Here is a 15978-nt window from a genome sequence, read left to right as displayed (position 1 = left end):
TTAACACATTTCTAGAAGAATGTAGTCTATAATTGCATTAATACTTCAGAAAAATGATGTCCTGGTGAGCATAGGGAAAGATATTCCAAGGCTGGCTGTGTCCCTACTCCTGTCAGTGATCAGTAGGACTCAGCCAGGTAACATTTAAAAAGATCTGGTAATCACTGATCTTCATGGATGGCATTGACAGAGCTACACAGGCACAACCCTGACAGTGTCCCCCAGTAACACTCCCAAGGTCGAAGCAAAGTGACACTGTAATCTGGTAAAATTCCAGACAGCAAAAACCCCATTTAAATTTCAAATATATGCAAGCAAAATTGCACGATGCATGTTACTGGATGTATTTAATTGCTAAATTTTGTGCTGTTAACAACAGTTTTGCCTTTTTCCCTGTGCCTTTCCAGAAGCCACAGCTCAAAAGACCCAAAGTGCAGGAGCTGGAAGTACGATGGATCCCTGAAGAAGTTCCCCAAACACTTCCACAAAAATAAACATGTGAGAGCATATTTTTATTTTTAGAAAACCTAATTTTGATAGAAATCTCTAGTGAGATGCCTGATTGTGGCAAATACTTGTATTAAAAGCACTGGGAACAGCTGACAAAATTTTACTTGGTAACATCTAACCAAGTGTTGACAAGAACTCAACATGAGCTGGGGGGCGAGACCCCATCTGCAGAGCTGCCTCCAGGCCTGGGGGCCACTGTAAGAAGGACATGGCACAGTTGGAGCAGGTCCAGAGGAGGCCATAAAATTGCTCCAGGGATAGGAGCACCTCCCCTATGGGGACAGGCTGGGAGAACTGGGGCTGCTCAGCCTGGAGAAGCTTTTGTGGAGACCCCACAGTGACCTTCAGGAACAGAAGGGGGCCTGCAGGGAAGCCAGAGAGGGACCCTTTGTCAGGAACCAGAGTGGCAGGACAGGGAGCAATGGCTTCAAACTGAGAATATTTAGATTTTATGTTAAGGAGAAATTCTTCCCTGTGAGGTGGTGAGGCCCTGGCACAGGGTGCCCAGAGAAGCTGTGGCTGCCCCTGGATCCCTGGAAGTGTCCAAGGCCAGGTTGGGCAGGGCTTGGAGCAACCTGGGCTAGTGGAAGGTGTCCCTGCCCATGGCAGGGGGGTTGGAAGGAGAGGATCTGTAAGGTCCCTTCCAACCCAAACCATTCTATGGTTCTAAGTACAGTCTGACTAAACAGTACTCAGATGAAGATTTTGGATGAAATTTAGGAAATTCTCAAAGAATAGGAAACAGTGCATTCCTGCTTTTCCCTAATTCCATCCTTACCCTTCAGGACAAAGCAATGAGACAATTAAATCCTGTCGAGAAGTGGTGGAAGGAGAGGAGGGGCAAATATGGAGCTTCTTTCCCATCCCACACCATGGGCAACAAAACAGATGATTTATAAAAATTAATACTTAGAAAATTTAACAGTACATTTTCTGCTGAAATCTATGGTTCCATCAGGCCATGCAGGGCATCTTTATAAAACTTACCCCTACTCTGTTCCTGCATGGAGATTATGCCAGCATGACCATTAGAGCGCCTGAATAAAGCTGGGAGTGTTCCTTCACATGCACAGAGAAGAGCTGGGAATGTGGTATTTTTTACCTGGACAACAACCATCCTGCACAGGTACTAGGTAATTCCTAGTGCTAATCAGTCATGGAAAATAAAGGCAGCAGCAGGGGGAAGGGAAGACCACAAACACAAAGGAGGGCTGGGACACGTGAAGATTCAATTTTAGTTAAAAGACAGACATTATTACTTCATTGTTTTTTAACATTCCAGGTTTATTCAAAAGACATTATTCATTTTATTTTATGCAGGTATGTATCTTACAGGTCTTAAGACTGATAAAACACTAGGAATGATGTGATAACCCTAGCAAATGCAGACATGGCTAAAATCATACCAGAGTGATTTTTCTTTTCTTTCAATAAAATTTTGTACATTTCAATCCCATTTTTAACACTGGCCAGAGCTAGTCATATCTAGAGCATTTGGAATAGTCCATTGAAGGAACAAAACTTGACAAGATGCAAACAGCAGACTACACTTGATTTCTGCAACTGCTGGCAAAAGCTGCTGGAGAAGTATCTGCACACTTTAAAAATGTTACATCAGTGACAGACAGAATTTTGTGCTTTAATACTTTGCTTGAAAAGTCTCTTTATCCAACATGAAGTCAGCAAATCTCTGCTGGAGCTCCTTTTCTCTCTCCTGCTGTCGCTGCACATCTTCCTTCAGACACTGTAAAGAAAATATCATTAAGCAACCAGTCAGTTTTCCACCAATCACACCCATGAAGATCATTACCAAAGACTGTATTTTAGGAAGAGCTCAAAATTAAGACAAGACAATGCTAAAATGACTTATTTTAAATATAAATGTAAAAAACCTCAGTTGATGTAAAGTATCAAGATTCACAGCAAATGTCAGGTATCTCACCCTGTTTTTGACAGCAGCTAAGATCAAATGCTTCAAAAGGAGAGATTTCAAATTGGAACCTTGCCATTTACTAAAAACAGGTGCTGTTAGTAGCTATCAAGTGATTTAATATGTTCTAACTGTTATCTTTCACTAAATCAATGAATCACTTCTGAGTTTGTAGACACATCTATCAGCATTTCTAAACCATCTTTGCAAAATCAGTTTTAAGAACTGATGTATTTCATCTTTTTTAGAGCAAGTGGTTGAGAATACCTAAGCCTCAATGGAAGCCTCTGTTCTGGAGGAAAAAAACATTACAAGAAAAATTGTGCTCAGGTGAAAACTTATTCCTTGGAAAGCAAGGCTGGCATTGCTTCAAACCTAGGACTGAGTTTTGATAAAGGGCTACGTTGGTAGCTGAATAAAAAGAGAATATCCTGAAGATCCTTAAACTAAGGAAAGTGGCTGCAGGGCAGTGATTTCAGGTATATACCAGCATTTAGCCTACTGACTTTTAAGGAAAAAGGAGATTTTAGAAAAGTTTTACATTTACCCTAAGTTCTAACAGTAATTAAAACCAAAACAAACCAAATTAAGAGACAGATGGAACTTCTGCTGATACGCATTGCAGAAGACTTATAAAATAAACCACACAAGGAAATAAAAAAACCCCAAAGTTAAAGAACACATTGCCAGATTAGTCCCAGCCTCTAATATGTGTATCACAGGATCTTTGATACCAAAGTAAATGGCAGATGAATCTGGTAAAAGCCAAAAGTATAATTTTAAGAGAACATTAAAAACTTGATACCAACTCAGGCTGTGAAACTCAGAGCTTGTGCCTTGTAAAAACATCTTTTCCATGAGGTGCCTGTGTCTGACCTCAGGTACTGGATTTTGGAATCTCACCTCCAGTCTCCGAGGGATCGCAGCATCCTCGTGTTTCTTCAGCTCCTCAAAGGTGCGCAGCTCCAGGTGGGCCTGCTCGATCTGGTCCCACAAATCATTCAGCTGCTTGATGAGCCCCATTGCTCGAGACTGGTAACCACCAAGAAGGATCTTCAGCTTCTTCTCCATCTTGGCAGCCCTCTTGGCTTCAGTGGTCATGTGCCCTCTGTTGATCTGCCAGAAGGAACCCAAGAGTTGCTTTAGTTAGCCAGAACTCAAAAGTCAAGAGGAAAAAAAAAAAAAGTAGTAAAAATATAACTGTGGAATTGTGTTGAGCTGATCAAGTCCTTTGATTTCTATTAAAAAAATCATACTGCACATTTTACAACAATCCAGACTTCTGGATTAAAACCTTTATAATAGTCATAATACATCTCTAAAACTGTAATCCAGACAAAAACCATAAACAGAAAAGTGACATAAATTACAAAATTCTGCCAACTGGGACACAATGCCAATAACTGAAGATATTCATGCTAATATATTATAAATGCTATATAAAACATTTATAAATAGCAAAGGTAACAGAAGCCTTTGCGTATTTTTACACCTGGGGCAAAATTAAATGACCACTGAAAGTATGAAATAGCCATCAGAATTTTTAAAGCTTGGAAGAAGGCATCAAAGAAATCTTTACCACTGAATCCCAATCACAAACGGCCTAAAGATGAAGATTATATTACATTAAATATTTGGAAGAAATCCTTCCCTGTGAGGGTGGGGAGGCCCTGGCACAGGTTGCCCAGAGAAGCTGTGGCTGCCCCTGGATCCCTGGAAGTGTCCAAGGCCAGGTTGGATGGGGCTTGGAGCAACCTGGGCTAGTGGAAGGTGTCCCTGCCCTATGGTCCCTTCCAGCCCAGGCCATTCTATGATCCTATGAAACCAAGACAGAACACAGGCCTCCAGCACTGAGCACAACTGTGGAGGGGTGCAGCAGCTCACATCTCTAAACAGGGATATAAGGTTCCTTGCTGAGGCTTTCCTAATGCTACTTTCTTCCTTGAAAAAAAAAACAAACCCAAAACAAAACCCTTTTTTTCAGAAAGGATTGTGTGAACAATGCCAAGCTCAAGAAAAAAGGAATCAGACGTCTCAGATTTTGATTTTTGCCACACTTAATGATATATTAGTGCAGGACATGAAGTAAAATATGAAAGTATCTCAAGTGTTAAAATATAAAAGGCTAACTTGGAACCACAGTGTCTCAGTCATCAACCCTTGCCTCATTTCTTTAAAAATCAAAGCTTTGCTGGTGAACATTCTCACATACAACGAAATTACCAACGATCAACCAAAAAGCAGAACCTTTTCATTGCTACAATTACCCAATATATTATATCATTTATTACCAGTGAAGCTGAACTCCTTTGGTAAGGAACTACTGCAAAGGGATCTGCCCTTCACAGTGGTAACTACAGTCAGCCAGACACCCCCAGCCATCAGTCTTACACACCAAACTACTGCGAAGTGCATTTCATCAACCTTCCAGCCCTCCAGCTGTACTGAAGTACCCTCTGTTACACAGCTGCAGGCTTCTGTAACATGTCCTCCTACTCCTTAACAATTTATTCACTCATTTAGAACAGTTTTAGTTGGTGGTGCAGAGATAAACAAAGTGAATGGTCAAGGGAGCAAACTGTTAATGGGTGAGTGAAAGAGAAATTTGACTTTCTGAGCTGTCTAGTTTGCTCCTGGGGAGAGAGATGCAGACTGCTACGCTTTTCAAACTCTGTTTGCAATGTAGACTTAAGCTATGCCCAAGGTGCTTTAAGCATACAGAAAGGCGCCTCATTTTCAATATTTATATAAATCTAGAGAAAATTAAATAAATAGATTAGGGATTTGTGAGGATACTCTCTGATGGAAAAGTATGAAAGCTTTAAATGTCTTCACTGGTAAATAATATGCTATTACTGCAACAACAAATACAGCTGTGCAGCCAATGAACTATTTTCTACCCTAAGAGTTTCTTGGATGAAAAATGTGTGCTGAGGGCCACTGACATTTAGAGATCATGGAATAGATGGATGCACAGGAAAACAGAATTTTGTTTGCAACAGAGGCCTAATGTAACAAAGTTCAATTGTCCATGTTGCTCCCAGCATTACAGACAACGTAGAGTACGGCTGGTGTGGAATGAAACTCCCATCACAATGTCATCCTTCAGAGCAGGCTAAAAAAGACCATTTAGAGAAATTCCAGGGTTCTGTCGTTCTGAGTGAAGATCTTAGTCTTTACTGTGACGGTGGTGAGGCCCTGGCACAGGTTGCCCAGAGAAGCTGTGGCTGTCCTATCCCTGGAAGTGTCCAAGGCCAGGCTGGATGGAGCTCTGGGCAACCTGGGATAGTGGAAGGTGTCCCTGCCCATGGCAAGGGGATGGAAGAAGCTTGAGCTTTAAGACCCCTTCAAGCCAAACCATTCTGTGATTCTATGATCTCTCAACAACCTCATTTTCTAATGAAATGTTAAACACTGAGTACATGAGGACATAAATACAGTTATCAGCTCCATCCCTACCATACAGAAAAGGACTGGATCAGGGTACTGTGGTCACAAGACCTGAATTACCCCCATGTTCCAAGTAGCACCAACAGCAGTGGCAGTACTGGCTTGGTCTCACACTTTCACACTCTTCAGCTGGGATTCACTTTGCTTGGCTTTAGACACCAACATTGACCTTGTCACAGGAGGTCTTTCTGTTATCAGGAGAGAAACTGGCAACTCCAGGGTATGGCTCATCTGATCCAGGGCCTTGGGACAAGATTAAACATCCCACTGAAAGGCTCTTCACCGACTGTGATGGGAGCACAACCTGTTTGTACAGACACTGCTATCCAAGACCAGGTAGTTCAATCTCACCCTAAGTGTGTACTGTCTTAAGGTATTAGATATAATACAGCCTTTTTAAATTTAAAGCTTTTAACAAAGCCAGTTCAAGTCTAACACTTATTATAGTGTCAGATCTGGATTATTTAAGCACTATTGAAATTTTTAGACAATGAGAATTTGACTTAGTATTTCTGAGTTCATCTGGATACTGGACTCTTAACTACTAGAGCTCCTAATGTTATAGGCTGCTATACTGCTTTTCTACTCAGCTCCTTGTCCATCTTGGATTATCATAGGCCTCACTGCTGTAAAAAAAAAAAAAAAAGAAGTAAGAAAAGGGGGGAAAAGAAAAGTATCTAAAACCAGAAATAACAGCCTTTTCTTCCTTCTCTGCTTATGGAGAAATGTGAACACTCACCATCTTTTCCCCTCCCTCCCAACTACAGAATTTTAGGACCTACTATGAAAAGGTCAAAAGGAGGTCCTCAGCTTTTGTAACAAATACTATTTATTAAAAATTGCTGACTGCTGCATTAGTGCCAACAACTGCATAAAATTTCAGTTCAAGCTTCATAAAATTTTAAGGCTCAGATACCAAACTAAAAATTCCAAGCAGTTATGAAGAGGTGTGTTTAAACAGTAGTCTACATTATTTGCTTAAAGCAAAGAAATAGATTTGAGTAAAATCTGACAACCATTTCCCCCTGAACCTAACAGAAAGAGTAAAGACATTTGAAAGATTTCTCCACTTATTTATTTTGTACTGCTCCTTGGCCAGCTTTGGTTCTGCTGACTTTTATACCAGCTACAGCAAAATGAGAACAGCATGTACAGACACAGGGTAAGATGATATATGATGTTAAGGCAAGTGTGGGAGCCTCATCCCATCCCAAATCTCTAATGTAAAAGCCTTCTCTCATGACTCGTAAAGTGGTGTTCAGTTTTCAGTACTGCACTAGAGAACCAAGGAAGAGAAACCAAAACAAGCAGCAGACAAAAGAGCCAAAAGAGCAACAGACATAACCAGAGGTTTATAAAACATAATCTAGAAAAGGGAGACTGACTGGAAAACCAGGGTTTTTTTGTTTGTTTTTCCTCTGCCTAACAAAAATAGAGAAAAAGAAGAAAGACACAACACCCTGCTTTAAATATCACGAAGCTCATTGTGAAAAATTAATCTGTTCTTACGGCCCCTGAGAAAGTAAGAGTGACTTAAATTTGGGAAGGAAATTTTAGACAGGAGGTTAGCTGTAAGGTTTAACTAAGGACAACGAAGGACAGGGAAGGACTCCTTATAAGAACAAACATTCACTGGGAAAGATTTAAGAAAAACTGACCCTGAAGAAGGAAGAGCTCAAGTGCCTTAAAAACTGCATTTTCAGAGTTCTCATCTCACCAGGTCTACTGAGGACACCCCTTCTCAGTTCCAAGGGCTTTTTCCCTGTACTGACTGGTTTGTTTTCCTTCCATTTAATGTGGAGCTTCTGGTAATCCCTGAACGGCATTAAGCTCTCTTGTCTTTTAATTGATCTTCCTAATCATGCTGGATGGATTAAACAAACATGGAAGAAAAACTGCTGCATGTTCAGAGCAGAGCCACAGTCAAAGTAAACCAACCTGTTCCATGACCTTGGAGAATCAACATCATCACAAAGCTGCCTCACTTGTGCAGGGCAATCCTCTGCCAGCTTCAGCTACGCCGGCTGAGCAGGGTACTCTTGGAACATACATAGGACTACTCTAAATGTTACTTAACTTCCTTCCTCACCTCAGACCCACATGTGGCCCTCCCCATTTCAGTTCTGCTGGCAGGAGATGGATTAACTTAATTGGAATGGCAGGTCTGTGAGCTTGGCTCGTGCTGGCTCAGCTGCAGTGGCTGGGGTGAGAGCGTGCTCAGCTCGACAGCAGCTCGTACTCCAAGCCAGACATTTCCAACCACCCCAGGCACAATGAGGACCCCAACACTACAGAATCCTCTGGCCATGCTGGGGTCACCTGCCTTTACAAGCTTATGGTGCACTCAACAATTACCTGTTTTTTTAAAAAAAAGTCACTAATTTCTTTCTCTACTTAAAAATACCTTTTCAGTTCCAAGCTCTTGGACAGAATTCTCTATTTTTGGCTTGACACTGTTTCATCTGTCTAGAGTTTGACCAGGCAAAATTCTCCATAGAGCCCTGCCTTAGTTACCCTTAATTTAGTAAAAGGTAAGTCAACTCTGCTAGAAACTGAGGCTTGGAGTTAGTATCAAACCAAAATTGCATGTCCAGTGTAGAACAATATGGCCTCAATCTATTAAACATTAGCTCAGCTCATTGACTGAAACCACTCCATGGGCTTGACACAATTTCACATTTCTGCAGTGACACTGAAGATCACAGAATCAGAAAATGGGTTGGGTTGTTTGGAAGGGACCTGAAAGATCAAGATTCCAACTGTTCAGCCATGGGCAGGGACACCTTCCACTAGACCAGGTTGCTCCAAGCCCAAATCCAAGCCCAATCTGGCCTCACCAGTAAGGTGCTTTACTTAAAGTATGAGAGAGAATGAGGATCATGAAAAGGTGTTGATCAGGATCAGAGCAGGCAAAGAGGGACTGAACATGTGGCTGTTAAGACATGAAAAAGCAAGAAATGAATTCTAGTTGACTGGGTTCACACAAAGTTTTTCACTTAAAAAAATCCTCAATTTAAGGCACTGCTGGTAAGCAACCACAACTTCACAACTGAAACTAGACCAGCTGCCTTTTCCCAATTTAACAGGGAAGCCCCAGGTAAACTCCTATATTGTATTTAGCCATGTGGATCATTATAGCATTATGACTTACTGATATCTGAAGAATGCTATTCTCTCTACTCACAGACAAATCTAATGACTCAAGAGCATGCTCCCCCTGAAGTATGTTCCAGAAATTATAATGACTTGTCTTCAAACGTCATAACATGAGTTGGTGTGACTGTTGAGTAAAGACAACACAGTATATGAAAAGCAAGTGCTGTCACAGAAGTTCACAGCATCAACTACCTAAAACTAGAATAATCTAGAAAAGTTACTGTGTAAGTCAGCAGTCACTGCTGATCTACAGCAATGACATTAAAGTCCACTTTGAACATTTTTATTTGGGAACTGCTTCTAAGACCAGCAATTTTATGAGTGATACCCATATATGATCTCTACAAAGAAAGGAGATTGTACTGAGGTGGCTGTCAGTCTCTTCTCCCAGGTAACAAGTGACAGGATGAGAGGACATGGCTTCAAATTGCATCGGGGTAGTTTACACTGGATATTAGGGAAAAAAAATTGTTATGGAAAGGATTGCCAAGCATTGGAACAGGCTGCACAGGGAAGTGGTAAAGTCACCATCCCTGAAAGTGTTCAAAAAATGTGTGGCTATGGCACTTGAGGACATGGTTTAGAGGTGAACAAGGTGGTGGTATAAGGTTGATGACCTTAGAGGTCTTTTCCAATCTTAATGATTCTATGATCCTATCTCAATCACAGCAGAAACATGTCTAGAAGAGTAGTTTATGATGAAAAACTGATTATTTTTACTAAACTTTTTGGGAAACTCTCTACCACTCACTGGGAAAGAAAAACCTTGCATTAAGATCACACACAGCAACATCCACCCAATGCCAAGAGCTTTGATTAACCATAAGCAAACATGGGTTACTGCTGTGTCTGGTGAGGTCACAGGGCATCCAGCAGAGTGTAATTACCTTCAAACACTGCCCCTGCACACCCACAGTGCCTGCACCGGCCTCTTCCAGAGGCTGACAATGTTGTGGAAGCCCAGGCAATAAAGGAGCTGGCAAAGAGCCTGGTTTGCTCTCAATCCCAGCAGAAGCCCCACAATGATCCTGCAGCAGTCAATTCTGAACAGTGAGGGAGTGCAAAGGCCTTTGCAATGAGAACTTTGTCAATGCTGAACTTTATTTCTAAGCACGCTAAGTTACCAGATTCTGAACAATTTGACAGTGAAGACCCCTGATAACTTTCTGCTGTGATCCTCTGCCAACTATATTCCCAACAGATCTTATTAAAAAAGTGTATTCTACAAAGGCAAGACATTAGCACAAAATAATATGTGACCATAAAAGCAATGCGACTTAGGATTTTCACCATATTTTAGTTTTGTGAGTAATTTCTCTATTCCTAGTCCTAAATAATCCCTTATTTTCTCCAGGTGCTTTCTTAGTATCAGCACACCTGAAAATGCAAAAGAAACCACAAACTTTAGAAGCACATAAACTAGAGAGAAATTAAAATACAATCTCCAATGAACTAAGTGATACACCCTGCAGCAGAGTGTACCATGTAACCCATAAAACTCCAGCTAAACGAGTTGTTTTTAATCTGAACTAATTCAGAGGACTTGGGCTGCAATCAAAAGCAAAAATCAACACTTTGGTAAATCACCACCCTGAGGTATCTTGGATACTGCAAAATTAGATAATTTACTATATTTTGCATATACAGTTTATCTTGAACGTTTCCCCTGTAGGCTTCCAACAGTGTTTATAATTTAGTATCAACTGAAATGATAATGTTAACTACCACAATGTCAGCAAAAGTATTTGTATTCTGCAAGCCAACTTGCCAAGTCACCCAAGACAATTAACCATCTTCAAAGGAAAAATAAAGATGACAGGAAGTTTCTATGTTGTGAACTACAAAGGGAAGCAACTAGGTTGTTAAATAGATGCCTTTACTGTCTCATTTCATCTTATAATGAAATAAATAAACCTAGTTAACATATGTTAGTAGGAATGCTTTTCTTTATAAATATATTGTTTGGAAGAGAAAGGAGCAAAAGATATTGCAGAGAACTGAAGCAGTTACTGAACACCACTGCACGCATCAGAAAACTCCAATTTCTGAAATCACTTGCTCTGCAGAGTAGCCTAGCCTTGAAAAAATATTCTGGATTTCTAGAAACTATTGGAAAGATCAGAAAATTCCACAAATCTAGAAGTGTACCACAGACACATACTGAGGTCACAGGGATTCACTCACATGGACCTCAAATTCCCTATCTGTAATGCAAGAAAATTCACATACTAATCTTGTAGCACTCCTAAACCACATTAAGCAACACATTCAAAGAGTCCAAACCCCTCGAAAAAAAGAAATGAAAAGTATTACTAATACACAGCAGTACACTCCAACATCAGAACTACAGCTGAGTTGTGCATTACTGATGATGCCTGGACAGGATACCCAGCCAAACAGAAGCTCTCCACAATGGCTCCACTTTGCCTCCTCAAGTTCATCAATAACAACACAAATCTGTTTGTGATATCAGCATCCATTTGAGAAAGATAAATGTCATGTCAACATAGGCTGCCACGACTAAACCACTCAGAATGTGAGAACAGGACAATTAGAGGGAAATGACTGTGTGTCCACACCATCAATCCAGCCAGGAATCTCTGAGCGACAAAGACAGGCTCAGAAATAGCTTGATTTTTCTGCACACGATCTGCAGCGTGTCAGCAGTCCCATATGGAACTATAGACAGTGGCTTCCCCATGTGCAGCTGTGCCAGATATCACTACACTCTTGTGGGTTTTTTCGCTAATGATCTTAGTGCACTATAAAGGGGAAGAAGCAGCCCCCAAAACTGACCAACATAAGTTGCTGTTGCTGGCAAACTCTGTTTTACAGTTTCTACTCTTCTCTTAAAGAAAGTTAACAGTACAAGCAAGTGTCTTGGGATACTGAAAGCTGAGCTAATATCCCTGCTTTTCATTAAGCTTGTCTGATACTTCCCATTAAAATATCTGTTTCAACTCGTATTGCTTTCAGACAATTTTCCTTGGAAAAACATTAAAATGAAGGTGGGTTTTTTTCATTGCTGAGAATGGGTTAGGAAAAAAAATCACTGTTTTTTTCATTGCATATTCATTTGTTCATTAAACTGCTATGCTTTTTATTTGTTGTTTAAAAAGTGATTCAGCAGGTGACCCATGCTTAAAAAACCTGTACATGTAGATCTTGCTTTTAGGAAGGACCTTTTAGGGTCAGGCCACAGAGCTGCACTAAACTGCATTTTGCACACACTTGGGAGAGATTTTCAGGTCAAATTTAACTTTGCAGAGTCCACCTGCACTCAACAACAGTGAGCTGTGAGAGGCAGCACAGTGCTTGCTGCACCTGCAGTCATGGGGCTCTGCTGACCCCAGCGCCTGCCTGGACTGAGGGGTGGTATTTCAGAACACAGGAAAATGGGAGAGCAGGATTGTGTGTGGAAGTGCACCAAGCCATCAGCCTCATCCAGCAGCACTCTGAGGTCCCAGGGTATGTAGCTGTATTAGCCAGAGTCTCATAGCTGCAGTGACTGATCACAGCACAGAATGGGTCAGGTTGGAAGGCATAACAGTGGCTCATCTGGTCCCTCCTCTCTGCTCAAACAGAATAACCCAGAGCACAGGGAACGGGACTGTGTCCGGACAGTTCTGGAATATCTCCAGTGAGGAGGACTCCACGCTCTCTCTGGGCAATCTGTTCAGGGCTCAGTCACTGCCCAGGACAGAAGTTCTGCCTCATGTCCAGGTGGAACTTGCTGGGCATCAGTCCCTGCCTGTTCCTCTGGTGCCATTGCTGGGCCCCACGGAGCAGAGCCTGGGCCCTGCCCTGAGCCCTCCCTGCAGACAGGAACAGACAGGGATGAGGGCCCCTCTCAGCTGTGTCTCCTCTCGGGGCTGAACAGCCCCAGCTCCCTCAGCCTTTCCTTGTCAGGGAGATGCTCCAGTCCCTCCATCATCTTTGTCACCCTGCGCTGGACGTGCTTCAGGAGCTCCATGTCTGTCTCGTCCTGAGGAGCCCAGAACTGGACATGGCACTCCAGATGTGCCTCAGCAGGGCTGAGAAGAGGGGCAGGATCATCTTCCTCAGCCTGATGGGACACAGCTAACAGGATTTTGTTAGGTGCCTTTCACAGAGTCCCATGCAATGTTGGCAGCAAATGAAACCCAATTTTTTCTTTTTGCAAGACCTCTGATTCACATTTTGCTTTCTGGGTGACTGTCTTGTGACTGCAGAGCAACGAGCGCTTCGAACAAACACACACGAGTTTGATGAATGATAAACTTGACCTTACTTTGCTTCAGTATCCTTAATAAGCATTCCACCACCAACTACTCATTCAAATATTGCGAAGAGAAGGACAGAAATCAACAGCACAAAAAAGCCCACACAGAAGTAACCAATTTAGACTGCAGAAACAGTGCACGGGATAAAGGCACAGGGCCACACACCAAACAATTAAGAGAAAACAAAATATTCAAGAGCTACTCATTAAGCAAGTACCATCCACCCTGTGCAGTAAATGAGTCTGTGGAAAAACTAGGCTGTAATCATGAAATTAAAGACTGTCTCAAAAAGCATATGCATAGGCAAATTAAGGCTGTTCGTGCATTACCTAACTTGGACTGTTTGACTTTGCAACTTTAATAATGCCCTTCTAATGTCGTTTTGGGCCTAAGATATTTAAATTTCAAAAGCATTTGTACACAAATTAGGTGCAGCCCTCCAACTGCTGGCACACTGCCCGCCCGGCCCTGCTGCCATGCACGGCCAGGCTGCTGCTGAGCTCTCACACGGGTTTGGCAAAGCAGATCAAGTGAGAGCTTGTCAGGCAGAGCTGGACAGGGCAATGGTGCTCTCTGCTGGGTGAGCAGCAGCACGACAAGGGCTCTGCAGCTCATACTCAACCCTTACTACTAGACTACACGCAGGTGAACTGCTGCCAGCCCAAGAGCTTGGCTAACAACTGCAGGATCTGTACTTGGACAATGCTCTTGACTGATAGACTCTACAAAACACACACTCACGTTGTATTTCATGTGTAAGAACCAAATGAAATTCAGCCTTTCTGGCCTCTCATGCTATTTCTGGGGTAGCAGCTGTTTGGGGAGGTTTACTTCTAGCAACAGTAGCTATGTTGATGTCAAATACAGAAAAACTTTACCAAAAAAGTTTCCTTTTACCATGGAAAAAAATAATCTGATGCCTGCATAATTTAGAGAGACTTTTAGGCTAAAATGGTACTTTAGAAAACATTTAATGACTTACTGCAAGTCAAAACAAACATATTCTGTGGGAAGAAACCATTTCAAACAAGCTTACATGTTTTCATCAATATTGTCTGTTTTGAGGGTTTTGTATGGGTTTTTTTGTTTGGGTGAAAATCTAGAGAGGTGACTGGGCAAGGGAAATCAGTGTCAAAGGGTCTGATAAAGTGGAATGGAAGCACAAACATCCATTGTTCTTATTTGCAGGGAATCACTGAAATTGGCAGAAGATGCCAGCCTGGCAGGAATTCAGGACTATCTAAACCTTCATGTATGTAATAGTCAGTCAGAAACCAAATCTTAAGTTGGAAAGAGAACTTGAGAGGAGCTTTGGGACAGAGATGGTTCTTTTAAGCATCTTTCTCTGAAGTTTCTCCTCATACTGGCCACAATCAAGGACAACGTACAATATGAGAAAGATCTGATCCACTCACAGCAGAGATTAGGAAAACAACAAAAAATCCACATGCAATTAAGAGACAGCAGAACTTGACCTTCTCTCCAGCTGAGAATAAAGTGGATGAGCTGTGTCCCAGCTAATAGTGCAGAGAGAAACTGTATGTGGGAGTACTCTGTGTGGGGATATTTTGAGGAGGAAGATGAGAGAAGTTGGTTTAAGTATCTCAAAAACATCTATGAACTCCATAGAATTCCTCAACAACCTTTTCAAATTAATCCCTTCAAAAGACTTAACTGAACTCCTACAGAGAAAAAACCCCAAAACGTAAGGAAACTCAAGAAATAAGGAAGTGCAGAAGGCAGAAAAAAGTGACACTGACCTCAAGTCTCTTTTCAAGTGACTCTATCCTGTCCTTTTTGCTGGCCAAGTTAGCCCTTGTGTACCGGCTCTGTCCAGGCAGGTACAACACTTGGCTGTAACATTCTTCCCACACCTGGTTATAAGCTTCACTTGACAGCTCCCCATGCCCCATTCCTTGCTTTACCACCTCCATCTCTTGTGCCAGTAGATCCTGTGCCTGTTGGAAAGGATGAGAGAAACTGCAGTTACAATACACAGGATACAAGGAAATTCCTCTTCTTTTCAAACCTTCAGTGTGCAATTCATGGGGGCAGCTTTTCAAACTCAAAGCTTACCATCAGGTCAAGCTAACTATGAAATCGAACACAGATGCTGTGGATTATAAATGAAACCCAGGCTAGAAGGCTCTTCACAGCACAACTATCCCCCATTTTATATAATTTGGCCAAACCTGACATCACTCTGGCATGGCTAATGAAAGCTGTGGCACAGCGAGATACTTCTTGCGGCAGAACAACAGAGATAAAAGCAGGGACCTTGAGGGGAGGGAGAACTGTACAGACAGAAGCAGCTGTTCTATGAAACAAAAATCACTTTTCCTTTTGCTTGCCCTTCTCAACACAACCTGGAAAGTCAAGTCTAAACATTCCCGGGTGAGCTGCATAAGCTCCGCTGTAGGAAATACAACTCTGACTGTAAGTAACACGTTCTGTGGCTGAAGAACTGGTGAGATATGAGCACTCTGCTGCTTCCAGTTTAGTTTACAAAGTTTACAAAGAACTGGAAAGATTCTTGTTGGTCTCACAACTCTTAACATTTCTGACAAAGAACGTGGCTTGCAAAATTACAGGCACTTGGGTCCTTCCAATTTTATTAATAACTAAAAAAGTAAAATGTCTTTGCCAGTCTGGACTTCATTGGTTATAAGA

General features: G+C 41.8%; 1 protein-coding gene across 1 annotated transcript in view; it reads right to left on the bottom strand.

Annotated features, from left to right (window-relative positions):
• Positions 1-1773: 1773 nt before the first annotated feature.
• Positions 1774-15978, bottom strand: part of CDC5L (cell division cycle 5 like) — a 31813-nt gene continuing 17608 nt past the window's right edge. The window contains exons 14-16 of the mRNA XM_048297948.1: positions 15069-15266; positions 3344-3556; positions 1774-2254 (exon numbers count right to left, since the gene is read on the bottom strand). Of these exons, the coding sequence (XP_048153905.1) occupies positions 2150-2254; positions 3344-3556; positions 15069-15266 (516 nt within the window). The 3' untranslated portion in view covers positions 1774-2149. The remainder of the gene's footprint in view (positions 2255-3343; positions 3557-15068; positions 15267-15978) is intronic.

The sequence above is a fragment of the Corvus hawaiiensis genome, chromosome 3 (assembly GCF_020740725.1).
Source record: "Corvus hawaiiensis isolate bCorHaw1 chromosome 3, bCorHaw1.pri.cur, whole genome shotgun sequence".
NCBI classification, from domain to species: Eukaryota; Metazoa; Chordata; class Aves; order Passeriformes; family Corvidae; genus Corvus; species Corvus hawaiiensis.
Note: the sequence above shows the minus strand (reverse complement) of the source record. Positions and strands in the feature narration are given on the sequence as shown.